The sequence below is a fragment of the Ruditapes philippinarum genome, unplaced genomic scaffold (assembly GCF_026571515.1).
Source record: "Ruditapes philippinarum isolate M1 unplaced genomic scaffold, ASM2657151v2 ctg3956_1_1_1_1, whole genome shotgun sequence".
Taxonomy (NCBI): domain Eukaryota; kingdom Metazoa; phylum Mollusca; class Bivalvia; order Venerida; family Veneridae; genus Ruditapes; species Ruditapes philippinarum.
Window position 1 is genome coordinate 75,844 of NW_026858936.1, and position 18,705 is coordinate 94,548.

The window sequence follows — 18,705 nt, forward strand, 5'->3', positions numbered from 1 at the left end:
GCTGTAAAATGTGTACTAGGTGATTCTGTCGGCGACTAAATTTCGTTCAATATATATAAATATTTTTACACTTCAAACCCAAAAGAAATAAAATTTATACAGAAATTCATGCTAGGACTTTAAAACATATCATTTTAGCGTGATTTGAGTACAAAAGACCATTAAAATATTTTTGTCATAAATTTGCCTGAGTATTCCTTTAATGTTGGGAGAGGTGTTGCCAGACCCATGTAGAACAATACGAGGTATATTTTAGTTCTGTGGATAAATATTAAGATCTATAATGTCCGCAAAAATTATGTAAATGTGTTATTTAATATATAGTGATTTCTAAAAATGTTGTTTAAAAAGATCGAAAAAGCTTAGTTATGAGTTAAAAAGAAAATAAGAGATATTGAACGCCGCGTCACGTACTGTATATAGTCCTGCGGATTTTTGGAAATTGTTTGCTAAAAAGCAGATTCACAAGAACTATATATAACCGTAAGTTTTTCTAAGATTTTGTGTTTATCTTTTCCAAATGTTTTACATGCCCAAAATGAACTTCTTTGCAGAAAGACAGTAGCTAGCTAATGTTGCTACAACTTGTTGACAACACACATCATTTTTCATGTCAAAATAATTTAGCCATCTATACAGTTGTTACGTAATTTGACCAACGTGTATTTATAAGGGATATAAACTATATAAATCCCTGACACGTGATTAATGTACGGTGATTACGTAATTTAATTAATACGGGAAGCGCGAGCTAGCTGGGACCAGAGCAAGTATGACACGTTGATTATACTGTATTATACTGATAAAATTGTAATACACCGCACAAGACCATACGTTACATATACCAGCAATAAAAAATCTTCCCTTTTTTCGGGGTACGAACTCTTAAAGCTGCATGCCTCCATATGAACCAAAATATTTCAATAAAATCAAACTTGAGAAAAAGGTATTGAGATTTTAAGAAAAGTAAAAATATTCAAAATAAAAGTAATAATGTCCCTGTTATGGTTATGTTATGGTTTTGATTTACGACCGATTTTGCTGTATTTTTCAGCATATTTCTATTGGGTTACTAACGCAGTAAATAAGGGCTATTTTTGCATATTTTGACCTTTTTTGGTAATTAACACGGGTTGTAAATGCAGTTTGCAAAGTAAACGTTATTTTCTTAGTTCAATTCACAATATTTATGTTTTAATACATTTTCAAAATTTTCATAAATCTGGAGGCGTGCTGCTTTAAATGAAGAGCCTTTCATTGGACTGTAGATGGTTATATTGGTACATATTCAAACTATTACATATCATTACATTATTTATATATATTACATATAATGTTTAACTCGCAGATAATAAATTATCATTACAAGATGAATGTATAAACTTGTGAACGACAACTAAAAGCATTCCCACTTCTTAAATGATTGCTTGTCAACTTTCAGATAGATATTATAGCAGCATGTCTCCAGATTCTGACTAATTTTTATGGAAATTTTGGTAAGGTATTTTAAAGTAAAATATTTTGATGCGAACAATTAAAGAAATTTACACATTGCAAACGGTACTTAAACCATAAGTAAACCACGTAAATAACCAGAAAGAGGCTAAAACATGCAAAATAGCCCTGACTGCATCGGTCACGCAAGAGAAATATGGTTATAAATACTGAAAAAAAACAGTCATTAATATCACACAACATGTACGATATTACTTGAATCTGGAATCCTTTACTTTTCTTTAAACCAAAGTACATCTTTTTCAAGTTTGATTTTCTTTAAATACTTTGGCTCATCTTGAGGTATGCAGCTTAAAGTATATAAATATATAGAGATCGTGGTGGAAGTAGTAAAGAAGTAAGGGGACCGTAGGGGTACGGATGTGGACCAAGGTACATTACCCCTTTTACTTCCGGTGGCAATAGGACTTTTAAAATAATCTTTCGTGGGAAAAGAAGGTGGGCAACCAAACTTAACTAATTTGAATGTATCCTTATATAATCGGTTAAAAAGCATCTTAATATAAGTAAAACAGTGCCATCTGTAAACGTATATCAATTCTGTAGAAAACGTAGAAAACAATACATCAACTTATATTAGTATATATATATATATATATATATATATATATATATATATATATATATATATAATATATATATATATATATATATATATATATATATATATATATATATATATATATATATATATATATATATATATATATATACCCGGCCTGATGGTACAAAAAAACACAAGAAAAACAACTACACAATGATTTAAAATAAACTTGGCCAATAATTTGATTAAACACGATTCAAACTTAATGGTCGTATATTTGAATAGCACTTAAAGCCCTTATCAGCTAGTCAAATAATATCCAGGTCAGCGAGACATTACAGTGTATATATGAAATACAAATAGTGATCTGATCGCGATATACTTAAAACGTTAGAGTAATAACTTTTATGTTGATTCAGCCATGTTTAGTAAACTAAGGCTCGGACTTTTGACCAGTAGACAGTGTACCAAGGTGCATGATGGAATATTATCTCTGCCAGTTTTGAATGTAAGTGTTATTTTTACTCGTATATCTGTAAGTTTTCATTGAATGTAGATATTCAGTAGGTCGGTTTGCATCAATTACAGGGGATCAGTTTTTGATGTTGAGTGCAAGACATATCTTTGAGATAGGATTCTACTGAAAAGTTGGCGTATTTTCGCCATTTTCAAGGGTTAACCTTTAGACTGCTGGCGGCAACTTATACCCTGCCCAGACAAAGATCAGCTGTCATTTTAAAGCTCTAGTACAATGTTGTTTATTAGAATAATTTTTATGTTGTTTATATAGCGGATGAATTTTAAACCGTTGATTTACTGCTGAGATTACTGTACTTTTTGCCAGGTTATTGCCATTAGTTTTCTGAACATTGCAAAACAAATATATTATGTAATACAACGTACCGGCCTAGATTTTGACTTTACAATTTTACATTTGTTTAACATTCTAAAATATTGTTATATCTATATAGGTCATACAGTTATCTTAGTCAATATTTACAGATACGACTTTGCTGTACAAATGCAAATACATGTACGATGTAGAAAGTTTAAATGTAAAAGGATATAAATATCTGGAAAAAAGTTCTCACTCGGAAGCATTAAAATGAGCAATGAAAAATGCAGACATTGTTTGATTGAGTCTGTACGTGAGGGATTATTAAAAAGGATAACATCCCAAAACGCCCTATTGACCTGAGCGGTACTCAATTCTCAACACCTAAAAGTGCTTAATTCAATGATCCCGAAGGACCAGAAAAATATAACAACCCTGAAGTGAAGTACGGGGCAACTTTTTACGGCTGCCATGTAAATTTTAAGCTATATTCAATGGAATATTTTCATAGAATTCAAAAGCATTAAAATGAATTTGTTTCCATAATCTTATTGTCGACTCTCCAAAGTTTTTTTTATAAAAAATCATTTCTGTTGTTAAACACATATGAGTACTGTACGTCAATAGAATAAAATGTTCCTGAGCTGAGTAAAATATTATTTTTCTTTTTCAAATGCGGTTTTAAAACGCCAGTTAGTAATGATTTCGTCCATAAACCATTCTACCGGCATCAGTAATGGCAGGGTTCTGGCCCAAACTATGGTCACAGTTTAAAAAAAAACCCGGGACCTATTTTTTTTGGAAAAACTTACAATGGTAAGACTATAAAGTTACGTCACAGTTTTAAAATCCATTCATTAATTTCAAATGTTTATACATCTTATTTAAAAATGAAATTCCACTGACAAATTATATATATTCCCAATTTATAGACCTGTTTGTATCTGATCATATTGCCTTTATAGACACATAAACGACTTTGACGAGTAGCAACCAAATCATGCATATGAATTCAATTCCATTACCAATTCTTTATACACCGATTTTCCACTTTCATGAATTGTTTAGCTTCACACGAATCACCAAGACAATCCGCATCGTACGGTGACATAAATGGGCCTTCGGAAATATTTCATTACCATGTGCGCACGCGATAGCTACTACGTGCGCACACGATAGCTATCTGGTGAGGCCGTGATAGGTACCACATGCGTACGCGATAGCTACTGTGCGCGCATGTACAAGCTATTTCGTGCTCACGTGATAGCAATTACGTGCGCACGTAATGATTGACCAACGTAGCGGCTATCTCATGCGCACGAAATAGCTATTGTGTGCGCACGTAGTAGTTATTGTGTGCCCATTTAGTATCTGCTATCGCGTGTGCACATGGTAGATAAAATATTGCTGATGTCCCCTCTATGCCACCGTAGTATCGGCATGCTTAATACAGAACAAATTTCAAACTCGCGTAAAAACAAAAATATAATGTATCCCTTTGTCTTTTATATTTTTTGACACATTGTATAAATATGCAGACAAGGCAAAGTCGTTAAGATTAACTTTAACAAAAGAAAAAAAGTATTACACAAAGAATCGTTTTAATAGGAAAATGACAACCATAGTCTTAAGCTCTTTTTTCGAATTAAAGTTTGTGTCATTACGCAGACCGTTAATGAACTGTGAATAACAATTAAGTCTAATTGAATATTTAGACTAATTAAGTGTATGATCTTTTATTACATGAAAAGAAAATAAGAACTGAGATTAATTTTAAATATCAATTTTAAATTTTGCTTCTTTAAGTTATATAGAAGACAAAGTAGGTATACACATGTACTGAGGTGTTGTATTATTGTATTTTAATCCTATGCATTCGTAAGATAAGTTTAAATATACATGTACAAATGAACTGTTTAACATGCAGTAACTATATTATATACTAGTTGGAAATCTTCGAATCAAAAAAGATGACGTACAAGGAGCACAAAGTGAATTTACTGGTCAACGCAAAGCTCCAAACAATATTATAGTAATAGCAATAGATGGGAACGTCGAACAATTTTCATAGTGAAATTTGTAACGGTAGCGGTTATACACAGTATAAGTAATATCAAGGGTCACACCTTACTAAGTTTCTGATTTTTTTATTCTACTAGAATGCAAAGAGGGATATACACACAGACAATGGTGGTCGGGAAATAAAGAAGAAATACTCAGTAGGATTATTTGGATGTGGACGAATAGCAGGTTTAAACTTAACCTTACTAGGATGTTCTTATTATTGCTTTAGATTTATGTGTATCACAAATGTAATGCAAAGTCACGTAAATTTTGCTTGACTATTTTTCTTTTGCGAAATTAAATCCACATAATTGCACATGCACTGACTTTATTGAAAAGCATGCACTTACGAATTACTTTACCAGGCTTTTAATTCATACATTTATCAACGCACACCTATCAAATTGATAGCAACATATATAATAATTGTTTTTAAAGGAAATCGTAAGAAATATTTTAAATATATGTCCAATTTTGTCTTTTATTTCAGAATTGTTTATGCCGGAAATTATTCCGCAAGCCAATCTAATATTAAGACTTTAGTTTCCAGCCAAACATCTTGAACTCCACGACTTGGAGAAGGCGACATGCAGCAACGGACTTAAAACGTAGAAATATATAAAACAATACTACAGGATGATTAGTATTAAACCTATCGGTAAGAAGTTGACAAGGACGTTAAAACCAAATATAAGGACTTGGTAAAGTACTTAACAACCTTGTAATTAGTAATTTTAATGTTTACAGGCGTTTCAGTTCTGTCATGGATGTGAAAGCACGAGTGCTTAGTTTTTTTCTCACAAAGACACATTTCTTTTACCTGCAAGACCTAACACTCATCCCAATTCTAATTCATTATCAGGTGTGCATCTGAAGAATATATTACGCAATCGTAGATTGGATCTAAAATGGATCGTGGAGCAGGACCGAGATAGATTACAAGAGGTAAAGGAACAGTTCGTGCTTGGAGACGAGATACAGTTTTACAAGCCATCCGACAGAGACCAATTACTGTCTGATAAAAGGTTATACATTCTTTTTCTTTGCACTCTATTACTTTGCAACCGCCTACTTTTGAAAGATGGATAAATAAAAGATAATGAAAGACATAAACGAAATAATCTTAAAGGAATAGACAAAATAATATAAAATCAAAGAAATATACAGGACAATCTCGTACACGTAACCGTGTATTGTTTTATACTCGAATTTGTAAAATTGTTGGCTATAAGTAAGAATTTTATGTAAAGATAAAGGTAACAGTTCCTCGCTAATATCATGTCTAGGCGTGGAGGTTTTAAACATGTTTCTCAACCTTGTCTCAAATTTCAGTAACTTCATTTGACAATGTAAATCTTACCAATCAGATTCTCGAGATTTGAGTTGAAGATTAAAACATTTCTTTACAATCTTGGACCCATTACATGTATATTCTTCCGATTGGTTCTTTTTGTTAAGTTTAGACGGTCAATTCAAAAATTAGTATTAAATAGTTCTTTATTATTTCAGTCTAGATGCTGTTATTGTTGTGTCCCCTACAAATACGCATACAGAATATATATGTGAAAGCCTTAAAAAGGGTAAGAGCTAATTTATAGTAATAATCTACGAGAAGAAGGCTTCTAAAATTGCAAATATACAAGTAAACGCAGTGTGTAGAAAAACATTTTCTCCATAATACATAAACTATTACACGTATTTTTGTGTGTGCATGCATATCTTAACTGTTCTTTTTTCCTGCGAGAAATGGCGCATCTCCCAGCAGTTTGTTGCCAAATTTGTCATGCATTTATGTATTGATATACAAAAAAAAAACCAAAATAAAATTAGCTATTTATGATAATAGCACAAAAGTCACACCTATGCAATCTTTTTTCATTTAGCATCCCTTTAAGAAAACCTTATTCAGAGAATTATGATCTTACTTAATACCAAGTACATTATATGTGTGCAGGTAAATCAGTATTCACGGAGAAGCCTGCCGGAGAGTCCGTGTCAGACATTAGGAAATGTTATGAAACGGCGGAAGAAAACGGTCTAACCCTTGTTACTGGATACACAAGGTAAGCTACATGTAATAGTAAAATCTCGCAAGATCAATGGCCGTAAATTACAGTCTCAGTTTGACTTATCCTGTTAAATGTCGGTAACAAAAGCAACAATACATAAATCAAATCAACTATACCGTAAATCAACTACATTTCCACAGACCATTATAACAATATGTTGATGTATATCTTTTGAAAAATTCGAATAACCGCTTTTTCCTCATATACTAAAGAAACACGTGCCAATAATATTAAAGCTGCTATCCCACGCGGTTGATATTTTGTGAAACTTGTTTTCGTTTTAAATGGTCTTTGTTTAAAATTTCTTAGATTATTATTCTTAGACCATTCCGAACCAAGATCAGCAAGCATATTCGAACCTACTGAACATGGTCCGCATCGTCCGCTATTTAATCAGTACTTACACGTACTTTGATAATTACCATACAAATGATAAGCTAGATTTTGCAGAATGAAAGACGGACATGTTCATGTAAGACATTTAGCGTGAAATTGGTTAAATAAATGAAGAAATGATACTCCATACAGGCGTTGACATACCTTAAACTGTTCAAACGAAAAACTGTTAAAAATCAAGTACCTTAAGAGCTACATGTTTTACACTTTCAGACGTTTTGATGCAGAATTTTGTGACGTGAAAAATGCTTTAGACAATGGTAGTCTGGGGAAATTACAATGTATAAAAACTACCACAAGAGATTCGCCAAAACCATCGTATACATTTCTTAAATCAGCAGGTATTTGTGTTACCAGACGACTTGAATAACTGATGACTTTTTAAAAGTTCCAGTTTGATTCCGTTGAATGCAAGCTCAGTTGTCCAAAACAAATAAGCCAAAGTTTATTACTTTTTTATTGATAGAACCCTACTTTGACCTTCTATTCGAATACCACAAACGTTGACATGCGCTCTATTGTTAACAAAATGTTATGGTGAAATTCTTATTGTATCCACTAACATGATATTTAGAATTAGACAGGGCAGGGATCTATGCATTACTTTAGTTCCTGTTAAAATTACTACTAGTATTATTGTTAGTAAATTTACATAAAGCTTCTCATTTGCAATAAATTTCAGACTTAAATATTGTTAGAAGAAATTATTTACTAACAGTGGATAATCAATGTTCACCTTATTACATTACAGAACATGTTAAGTTGTAAGAAACAGCTTAACAAAATACATATGATTCTTTGTAAAACATGTGTTTGTCCTATATATGTTTTTTCTATAATATATGATTTGATATGACTTTGAATATTATATTATTTAATACCTAAAAAGTATGTTTTGTTAATTGAATTAAGGAAATGTTCTTAAAGGGCTTGGAACATTTTCATTCTTGGAGTATGGTCTTTAGACAAAACAAAGATATAGTTTAAACTTAATTTATGCAATAATTATTACATAAAATAACATTTACAAACATTTCACAACAAAGTAATTCAGACTGGATTGGAAAATAAGTAAAGTTATACTTATATAAATTCCTCTCCATTAAAGGTAAATTTTCCAAATAAAGATACAAGCATGTTGCGGTTAGATGTAAGCTCTTTGAATGTACAACTAAGGTAACTTATGAAGAAAAGCTAGCAGAAATGAAGAATATAAGGCCATAACAACGTTTTATTTTCAGACAGTACCGGATGTAATATTCTTGCCGATCTCGGCGTCCATGATATAGATATGATAGTCTGGCTCACTAAAGCTAAGAAGCCGGAATCCATCTTCATTAACTGCCATGTACATGATGATGAGCTTAAAGATTGCGGAGAACCAGACTCGCTGGTGGGAATGATAAAATACCCGGATGGAACGCTGGTTACTATGGATGTGTTCAGAGAAAGTTGCTATGGTTACGATATACGACTTGAGGTAGATAGGTTTTTCTTCAACGTTTGAAAATTACCATACATGAATTTGTAGATATTGTATTTGTTTTGTTATATTTACTTGTAAACAAACATGTCACATTTACTGATGTTTCAGTTGATTTTTATAGGATAGTACGGATAGCAAGGCAAATGACTCTTAATTCTGGTACATGTACATGTTATATTCAGTCAGTCAATGATATTGATAGAATTTTTGTTATCTTGAAATAACTGACTTTACTACGCATCATTTCAAGGCGTTTGGTACCAAAGGCATGGCATTGGCCGAGAATCCACGAGAAAGTGCAACAGTAATAGATGGTGTAAGTGGAGGCAGAAGCAGACGAATTTTTAACTCATTCCCTCAAAGATTTGAAGCGCCTTTTGAAGCTGAATTAGAACATTTTGTCGACTGTTTGGATGGTGAGTATGTAACCTAAGTGTCGTAACATCGGTTTAAATTTAAAACCAATCGTCCCTCAAAATTAACCTCTCTATTTTTTTCTCGCGAAAAATGACACTCTCCTGATGTTCCAATCACACCATAAAGACTTAGACCTTGTAAGGGGTTTGACAACATTAGAACATGAAAGAAATATAGAGTATAAGACTATATTTCGCCGGAAAAATCATACAAACTGTAAGATCCTGCATTGCTTTAAGAGTTAGCCAACACGACTTACTATTGACATTGTTAAGAATGCTTTGTAAGATTGAAAACCGAAAAGATTGTTAAATTCGTTGATACATGTTAACTTGATATCTATTTATACATTTCAGGCAAAGCAGTTCCCCTTATAACGAAGGACGAAAGTTTACAAGTAGCTGAAATAATCGAGAAGGGAGTGCAATCATATAAAGAAAAGCGCCTTGTCATGTTTTAATGTATCAACAATAAACTTGTTATTTTATCATAAAATACATTATAAATATCTTTTATTGCATACTTATAAATGAAATATTGCGAAATGTTGATGACAAAAATGCGTATTTTCATTGTCCGTGTTTTCACTATAGAAATATTTTTTTACTGCAGTAAAGCATATTTCCATGTTTTCACTGATGTCTTGCTGGACTACTTAAATATAGCTCTAAAAATGCAAAACTGCAAATCCAGCAAGAAAAATAACAAAGGGCAATAACACAAAATTATTATTGTCTAAACAAAATAACGCAAGAAAGAACCAAAGGGCAATGACTTCAAAGATGAAATGAAAAAGATATTATACTTGTGTACTCAATTGATCCTCAATGAGATTTGTCCACCTGTAAAGTTTGTTTCAAGTTGATATACCAAAAACCTAAAAGGGCAATTACTCAAAAACTATCATGGGTAGAGTATCATTCCTGTGGTATTGGGTAAATACTGAACACACAAATAATGATTGGAATCCGCAATGTTACTCATCTATTACGTCAGGAGGAGGCGGGGCATCTGGCCATTGCGCTGAGCCGGGATCCAATGGAACGGCTTCTTCGCCGTCATCTGTTATAGCAGTCTGCTCTAGCAATGGATCTCGTGCCTCACTTAAATGAGATTCTGTGCTTTCAATAACTGATTTCTGACGAGGAAAATCCGAAGAATCTTCATATTTTAATACCTGTACCATGGTTTCTGTTGTTTCTGATGTAACTGGAATTCTATCATATTGATCGTCACTTCTCTCCATCACCGCCCTATTCGATAATGTTGAGGTCTCGATATCGTAAGTGTTTCGTCTGCCCCTAGTTTTAGATATTGAGCTCTTACTCGATTTGCATACCACACAGTAAATGGCTAGCGCTACGATTACACAACTTGCTATAATACCAGCAGTACATGCAAGTAAAACCAAATGCCAAGTCTTTAGTGACATATTCCCATCTTTTAAAAGAATTGTTCTCGACAATAATTCATTTTGTATTAAGAAGTAAACGTCTGCTTAACATAAATGTATGAGTTAAATTTATATTAAACTTCAATTTATATGTTTTTTTGTTACAGTACATAAAACAGTTCGGTTAAATAACTTCTCTAATTCCGTTGTTTTAGGCAATTTACAAACGAAATGCTATACACACTTTTACCAATTGATATGCAGCAATTTGCATTGAATTGTTTGCTGTATGGTAAAGGATAGCAATTGTATAAATTAATGGTACTTGTATATAGAGTAAATCCTTTTAATTTAGTGCCACTGTTTATATTTCAAAATATAACTCCTTCATTATTAAACAGAAATGCTTCTCTGATTATCAAATTTTATTGTCATTATCTTTACCAAAACAGAGCATTATATTGTTCACATTTATGAAAAGAAATGCACAAACAGTTCATTTTCAACGCATTGAAATATTCATAAGGTATTGCCGACTTAATAACACGTATTGTCAGTACAAAATAAAATTGAAACAAGAGTACATTTTCTCATATTTTATTCAATGTCATATCGATTGTTCCATTTCACTTGTTTCAGGTATTAACGCTATTTCAGCATGCAGTGTAACAAAACTCAAGCAATGATAAAGACATGTTCCTCACTTCTATTGCGTGGCTCACAAATTAATAAAGACATGCTGATAATTTAAACATTTCATTTATTGAAATTAAGTTGTAGCACTAGGGCGTTAATGACTGACTTAACAAACATACCCATGATTATCAAACGACTGACTATATCAGTTACTTCATCAAATGAGTTATCTTTTCATATATTATAAATGAAACATTATATATAAACATTATGACAGATAGTAGTAATACAAAAAAAGAAGAATATTGATTTAAATACATGTACTCTTAATTAATATGAAAGTAAAAAGTAGTTTTACATTATTCGTTCATTACATTTAGAGGGATGCTCTGTTGAAATCTATTTGCAGATTTACTGTAAAACATTGAAGCCCAGTGACAAATGTTGTAAAAATATGTACTATTTACATGCCTACATTTAAGGGAACATCTAAACAATTTTCAAAGGTCTCAAAGAAGAACAGTACGAAGGTACTTAAAGAAGTTTCTAAACTTGATAAAATCTTTCCCTGGAATATCTACAACAGAGTGCCTTTGCAGTAATTTGAACATTTAGTTTAAACTTTATATTTCACCAGTGACTGAAATAATTACGGAACAGACGTTTAGAATACTCAATTCACCTAGTTAACAATACCTCCTTGTGAATTGTCTATTATTTTTTGGCATCTTAACTTCTACTAATATCACCTTACTACTATTTTATGTAGAAGTGTAAGTGTCAAGCCTCTGAGATGAGCGAAGGTATTTTGCACTTTAAAATATAAATGCCATTAATAAAAATTATATTTAGAAATCATAACCTCAAATCGAAGTTATATTATCATCCTTTTTGAAGTTATATCATCATCCTTTTTTTTCCAATCAAAATAAGTTTATATGGTTGCATCTTGTTCCTTTCTGGTTCATAGGACTCGATTGGATATAATTTTTCGAGCTTAATGGGCTATCCTTGTAACCAGAGATCCCTTTGACCGATATCATTGTATTAATTAATATGTTTTAATAATAATAATAATAATATTAATCATTCTGCTTATTTTTAACTGAATAAAAATTGGTATTTTAATTAATACCCTTTTACAATATCTTGACATTTTTGTTAAATATAAATATGCTAGTAATTTTAAGTAACTTTTTGTGCTCTTGGTTATTATGTATTAGTTTTTTTATTGTGATAACTATCACGATTGTAATCTATGTCTTAACTTAAATCATAGTCGATATTTTAATTAATTAATTTTATTTTATAAAATTTTGTTTGCTAAACTGTTATTTACTATACATTTATGTATATCTATATGGTGGCTGATTTCTGTAATTTCGTGTTTTCGCGTCTTCGCCCCGACAGTCGAAAGGCGAAGACACGAAAACATAACTATTTGTCGTTATTTCGACTTTTGCCTTTCTGGGCGAAGACACGAAAACATAAAACATTTTAGGCGAAATAACGAAGCTTTAACACGCGAAGGGACGAAAACTTCATTGTTTAAGTTTTCGTGTCGGCGGGGCGAAATCATCCGTGTCCGCGCCCTTTGCTTGTCGTGTCTTCACCTCGAAACGCGAAGGTCGAAATAACGAAAATATGGCAGACTTTCGTGTTGTCGTGATTTCGCCTCGAAACGCGAAAGTCGAAGTGACGACAATGACATTGTTTCGTGTTCCGCCTTCCGATAGAGGCGATACTAAACTGCTGACGAATTAGCTGACACTATAGAATATATAGGAAACTGCTGACCACTTAAATAAAGAAGGATTATCGAAAACTGCTGACCAGTAAGATAAAGAAAGGAAAACATTGAAGGTTACAAATTGCCGTTGGTGATATTATAGGCGAGGTCGAGAGATACTCGATCAGATGTTTTTTTGTTTTTGTTGATATGATATTTAATTGCAGTATGATAATGAATTGTCTTCTTTGTGTTATATATTGGTTGACATTTAAATAATGCAGTCATAATATGGTGTACTTACATAAAAAACATATCATAATTTGTTTCAAATATGTATAAAACTATGTGTCATAGTTAAAATATACTGTATACATATATTATTGTATATATTTACAATTTATAATGATTATTTCGTATTGAGTGCAAATCTGAAATAAAATTGCATGGACAATAACAGGATTTTATCTTTTTCATCAATTGTGATGAGCCGGAAAATTAATCATATAATGGAATAATTGCACATTTTATTTATTTATTTTTTCGCTATTCATTAGAAACTCTAACTGGAAAAGAAAAATGAAAAAAATGCACGTAAATCTTCGTTATTTGTAAATTCGCACCTACCAAATACACAATATCCATATCGACATACCCCAATGTCATATATTAGTTTGAAGAAATTTCACACGTGTCATTCTTCATTTGTATTATAGTATGACAAAACACAATAAACAGTCCAAAATATGTTATTAAATGTGGACCATTTAGATATACATGTAAAGAGAAAACTATATTTTGCCGTGAACTTGTTATTCAATCTGCTGAACAGTTAGATATATATGGAAAATGCTGACCAGTTAGTTATATAGAGAAAAAATATTTTGCCGTGAAATTGTTACTCATTTTGTAATGTCTACAAGTTTGATATATTGTATAAAATTATGCCGACCGTTTAAGTTAGTAAAAACTGCTGACCAATTATTATAGAGAGAAAAAATGATATTTTGCCGTTAATTTCTTATTTGTTTTTTTATTTTTCTTATTATCATTATTATTATTATTATTATTATTATTATTATTATTATTATTATTATTATTATTATTATTTCATGCATACTGCAAATCTTTTAAATTACATAACCATTATTACAAGGTTATATCTTTGTACAATTTTTATACGATCTATGAATAAAATTTGCAATTTGTGTGTCTTTTGTATGAGTAATTGTTAAAACATTTTGTCAACATAACACCATTTTCTTCTCAATTCTGTTTGCAAAATTTGAAATTAAGTGTTACACAATCTGCATGTTACATATAGTTGTTTAAGCTTACCCCTATCTGTTGATGAAATATTAATAATCTATACAAATTTATCATATAAGATCTAGATCTATTGTGACTTTTTTCAGTACACATAAAAGAAGAAAAATAATAATAATAACAACAAACGATGATTAAAAATAAAATAAATCTCAACTTTTACAGTCGTGTTAATTACACCCACGGCAACTTCACACCTTCACATGTTTTCATTCTTTATCTATGTGGTCAGCAGTTTATGATAATTATTCTTTATTTAACTGGTCAGTAGTTTCCTATATATTTTATATCGTCAGCAAACGCGTCAGCATTTTAGTGCGAACCGCATTTGTGTACTCGTTCTGCGCATGCCTACCGAAAGACAAAACCCAAAACAATGTCATTGTCGTTCCTTCGACTTTCGCGTTTTGGGGCGAAATCACGACAATACGAAAATCTGCCGTATTTTCGTTATTTCGACCTTCGTGTTTCGAGGCAAAGACACGAAGACAAGACAAAGAGCGCTGACACGAAAGATTTCGCCCCGCCGACACGAAAGCTTAAATAATGAAATTTTCGTCACTTTGCGTGTTAAAGTTTCATTATTTCGACTAAAATGTTTCGTGTTTTCGTGTCTTCGCCCCGAATGGCAAAGTCGAAATAACGACAAATAGGTATGTTTTCGTGTCTTCGCCTTTCGACTGTCGGGGCGAAGACGCGAAAACACGAAATGGCAGAAATCAGTCACTATAATTTCTATGTTTATGTAACCATGAGCAATAATGTTGCAAAAGAAATAATATTCTGCTTTAATATATTAGAACCTTTTTCTGTATTTTCGAAGGCGTTTTATATTTAATGTACACATTAAGCCAATAACATTTTTTACAAACCAGTCGGATGTGCAAGTTGGTCTGGCTCTATACCAATATGTATATCTCGGTCACTGTCGCAGTTAATGGCCAAAGTGGCAATGACTGATAAAACATTAGCCGTACTTTGTCATTTCTTTAACAACAACATTTTAAGGAGAATGGCATAATAATGGAATAATAATGGGACAATGATGGGATAATGATGGCAATTTAATGTTTTGATATTATTATCATTACATAGACAGTGATTTAATCCAGTCATTAGTTCATCAACGAAGGCCTTCTGTCATATCAACAATATGATTAAGTAAAAACACCAAGGAGATCGGCTGGCCATCAAAGAGCTAATCCTAAAATGTGTTCAACCTGCAAAATTTGACTTAACAAAATATATGTTTTCTTAATGATGCTATTAAAAGGTATATTGTTCAGCTTTAACATAGATTAGGTAATGTCGTTTGTATATATACTGTACAATTATGTAAGGGTAAAAAGATAGAATATGGTTTAGTAGCAGACCGATTAGAAAGTGTCCAATGATTTTTTATAAATACTATATCCATGAAATAATTTGGAATACTTAAAAGTATTAGAAAGCAATAAGGAAAAGAAAGACACAAATACTCCGGTGCATCTGTTTATATCAATATTGGATATTTTATCCAGAACTATTGACAGGGAAATAAGGCAAGTATATACATTTTCAGTAACAAGTTATTGCTATTGCTATAACTGTAAATTTTAAATTTGGGACAAAGAATGAAGATAAAAATTGTGCTTCATATGTCCTATATGTAGATTGCATTAATAACATGTCATTCCATATGATCATACAAACACTCTATAATGTACTAAACGTGCAATAATAAAGCATCATATAAATTCATTGGAATTATGTCTTATTAGAGCGTTTCACACCGTTGAATACAATACCGAATGAAACTGAAAGAGTAAGCAGATGTTAAATCGTTATTGGTCCATGTGCTAGTCGAATCTAATACAGGTTTTGCAGCTGTTACGATTGTTACAGAGTAGGTATTGTATTCAACACATTAGGATGGCTCCTTTGTTTCACACAACCATGTTTTGACATTATGACAGACCACTGTTACTTCTAGTACAATAAGTATTGATATAGACCTATTATATTCTGAAATATAAAAAAAACGTACAAGAAGGAGAGAACAATAGAGATTTGACATGGAGAGTTTTTGACTCAGAAAACGAATTCAAGCTTAATAAATAAGATTGAATACAATAATGAATTATATTTGGAAATCACGTGAAACAAATGTTGGAAATTCATTGTTTACACATGTATAGGTATAAAATAAATAATTACATAAAAATGTGCAAAATGTACATTGATGCTTTCAAATATTGCATAGACTTAAATGCATGTCTTTTTTGTTATCTTATTTCCTATCGAGGGACATATCCGTATATATAAAAATATGCAAACATTAGCATTTCATGATGCACTGTCAATCATTGTAAACATCTCATTCCAATCAATACAATAATTCATATTACATGCGAAAAATATACAAGATATAGTTATTAAAGTTCTACTTTTAAACATTTATCATCGTGAAATTTAAATTTATTATCTAATTTAAAATGTTTATTTCAGATTTTAAATTGTGAAGTGAAAACTCTTTTGGCATAGGCTTGTTTTATACAGCATAAGCATGAACAACAATACCGATTTGCCCAAAGGCACATTACCAGATTGGGTGTATGTTGAACAAGTTGCATTTTCTGGTATCATCGCTTTAATTGGAACACCTGGCAACATCTTGATTATTCTCGTGTTCTCCAATTCGCCAGAAAAATCGTCGACAGACTATATGGTATTTGCAATGGCTATATCAGATCTTCTTGGGTCCATTGTTTGTACAACGTTAAATATACTCAGACATATTCCTGTTTTATGGGAAAATATAGGATCGATGTGGTTTTGTCGAGCGTATGATTTCTTTACATCTTATACAGTGACAATTTCAGCATGGGTTCTTGGTGTGGTCGCCATTGACAGGTACATGAAAACTTGCCGACCTTTATCTGATGCCTTTTCTGCTTCGAGAATTAAAATACTATGTAAAGCAGTTTACATATTAGTTTTAGTTCTTCTGATGCCTTCGTTTGGCGTTGAGCGCTTTGATGTCAGCACAGGTGCTTGTTTACTCAACGATTATGAATCTGTTTGGAGCATATTTATGTACGTTATCTCGTTTCTCTGTTGCGTTAGCTACATTATAACTGCGGTGGCTTATATTCGCATTGCTGTGGCGTTAGGTAGTCGACTGAGAAAGAAACAAAACAGAAACCTTGGCATGAAAGAAAATACGAGTGAGTAACTTTGAATGTTTCTAATATAAAAAATGAAAATAAAACACTGTTATTTGGCTCATTAAATTTTGTTTAAATATGCCAATTTTCGTGTATTTGATAAGTGCACAAGTTAAAGTCATAATAACTTTACATGTTGCTTGCTGTAATTCTGTTTATTTTATATTTTACTAAAAAGAAAAAAGATTCTTAATTACCTTGAATTAAGCAATATGTTTTAGCCTTTTTGATACCTTTAATTACATATTTTGTATAAAAATTTCATTTCTGATGAACAGTATTCATTCGCTTTATTCAACCTTTGATTTTATGTTTCATCTATTTATAGTACAAGCTAGCGGTCTTCTCCAAGAACAGAAGAAAGTCAATCGTACTACAGTCATTATGTTTCTGATTACGTTGATCAACGTTTTCTCAGTGGTACTTACATACTTTGGTTATTTACACGCTGGAGACAGATTATATCTTCCGGAAGGAGTGCGTGAGGTTCTAGGCTACACGACTCACACAACATATTTGGTGACGTATATTGCAAACCCTATACTGTATATCATGATGAGTTCGAAATTTCGAGAAGGCATGAGAAAACTATTCCAGAAAGTTTAGAAGTCTTAAGGAGGACGATGGCATGATACCATACTAATGTCCACTGGAAGGCACCTGACAGTGATGCATTACAGCTTTCGTTATCGCTTTATTATATATTTTTTTAATAGATTCATCTGGAAACGAAATGCAAAAAATGGGTGATTTTCTGTGAAACAGAAGTTGAAAAGACAAAAAATAAAGGATATTTAAATGTGACAGTTACTGTAGTTAAACTTTACTGCGAAGAACTCTTATTTTTTCATTTCATCCTATGTATGTCTCTCTGTCTGTCTGCCTGTCTGTCTGTGTGTGTGTTATGTTTTCGTTTACTTTGGCAATCGTTATTTGTTTTATATATTGTTATATAGAGTGCACGTTGTATAAATAATTAGGAAATGTATCTATTTTTGCACTTAATTAAGAAAAACTTTTGTAACATAATTATGTTTCATTTAATGCAAATAGAATTTGATTGATGTATATATATACTCCTACTGAGCA

General features: G+C 31.7%; 2 protein-coding genes across 3 annotated transcripts; both read left to right on the forward strand.

Annotated features, from left to right (window-relative positions):
• The first annotated feature begins 2,390 nt into the window (after positions 1–2,390).
• Positions 2,391–9,841, forward strand: LOC132754717 (myo-inositol 2-dehydrogenase-like). 2 transcript variants are annotated; one of them, XM_060745393.1, is made up of 9 exons: positions 2,391–2,567; positions 5,054–5,144; positions 5,821–5,983; positions 6,468–6,538; positions 6,913–7,021; positions 7,637–7,764; positions 8,665–8,903; positions 9,160–9,325; positions 9,683–9,841. In XM_060745393.1, the coding sequence occupies exons 1-9, from the start codon at positions 2,481–2,483 to the stop codon at positions 9,784–9,786; spliced, it is 1,158 nt and encodes a 385-aa protein (XP_060601376.1). In that variant the 5' UTR covers positions 2,391–2,480; the 3' UTR covers positions 9,787–9,841. The 2 variants fall into 2 exon arrangements, with proteins under 2 accessions (XP_060601376.1, XP_060601377.1); XM_060745394.1 differs by lacking the exon at positions 2,391–2,567 and adding an exon at positions 5,449–5,616.
• Positions 9,842–16,955: 7,114 nt separating this feature from the next.
• LOC132754723 (substance-P receptor-like) lies at positions 16,956–18,222 on the forward strand. Its single transcript, XM_060745402.1, has 2 exons — positions 16,956–17,616; positions 17,945–18,222. The coding sequence occupies exons 1-2, from the start codon at positions 16,956–16,958 to the stop codon at positions 18,220–18,222; spliced, it is 939 nt and encodes a 312-aa protein (XP_060601385.1).
• Positions 18,223–18,705: the final 483 nt, after the last annotated feature.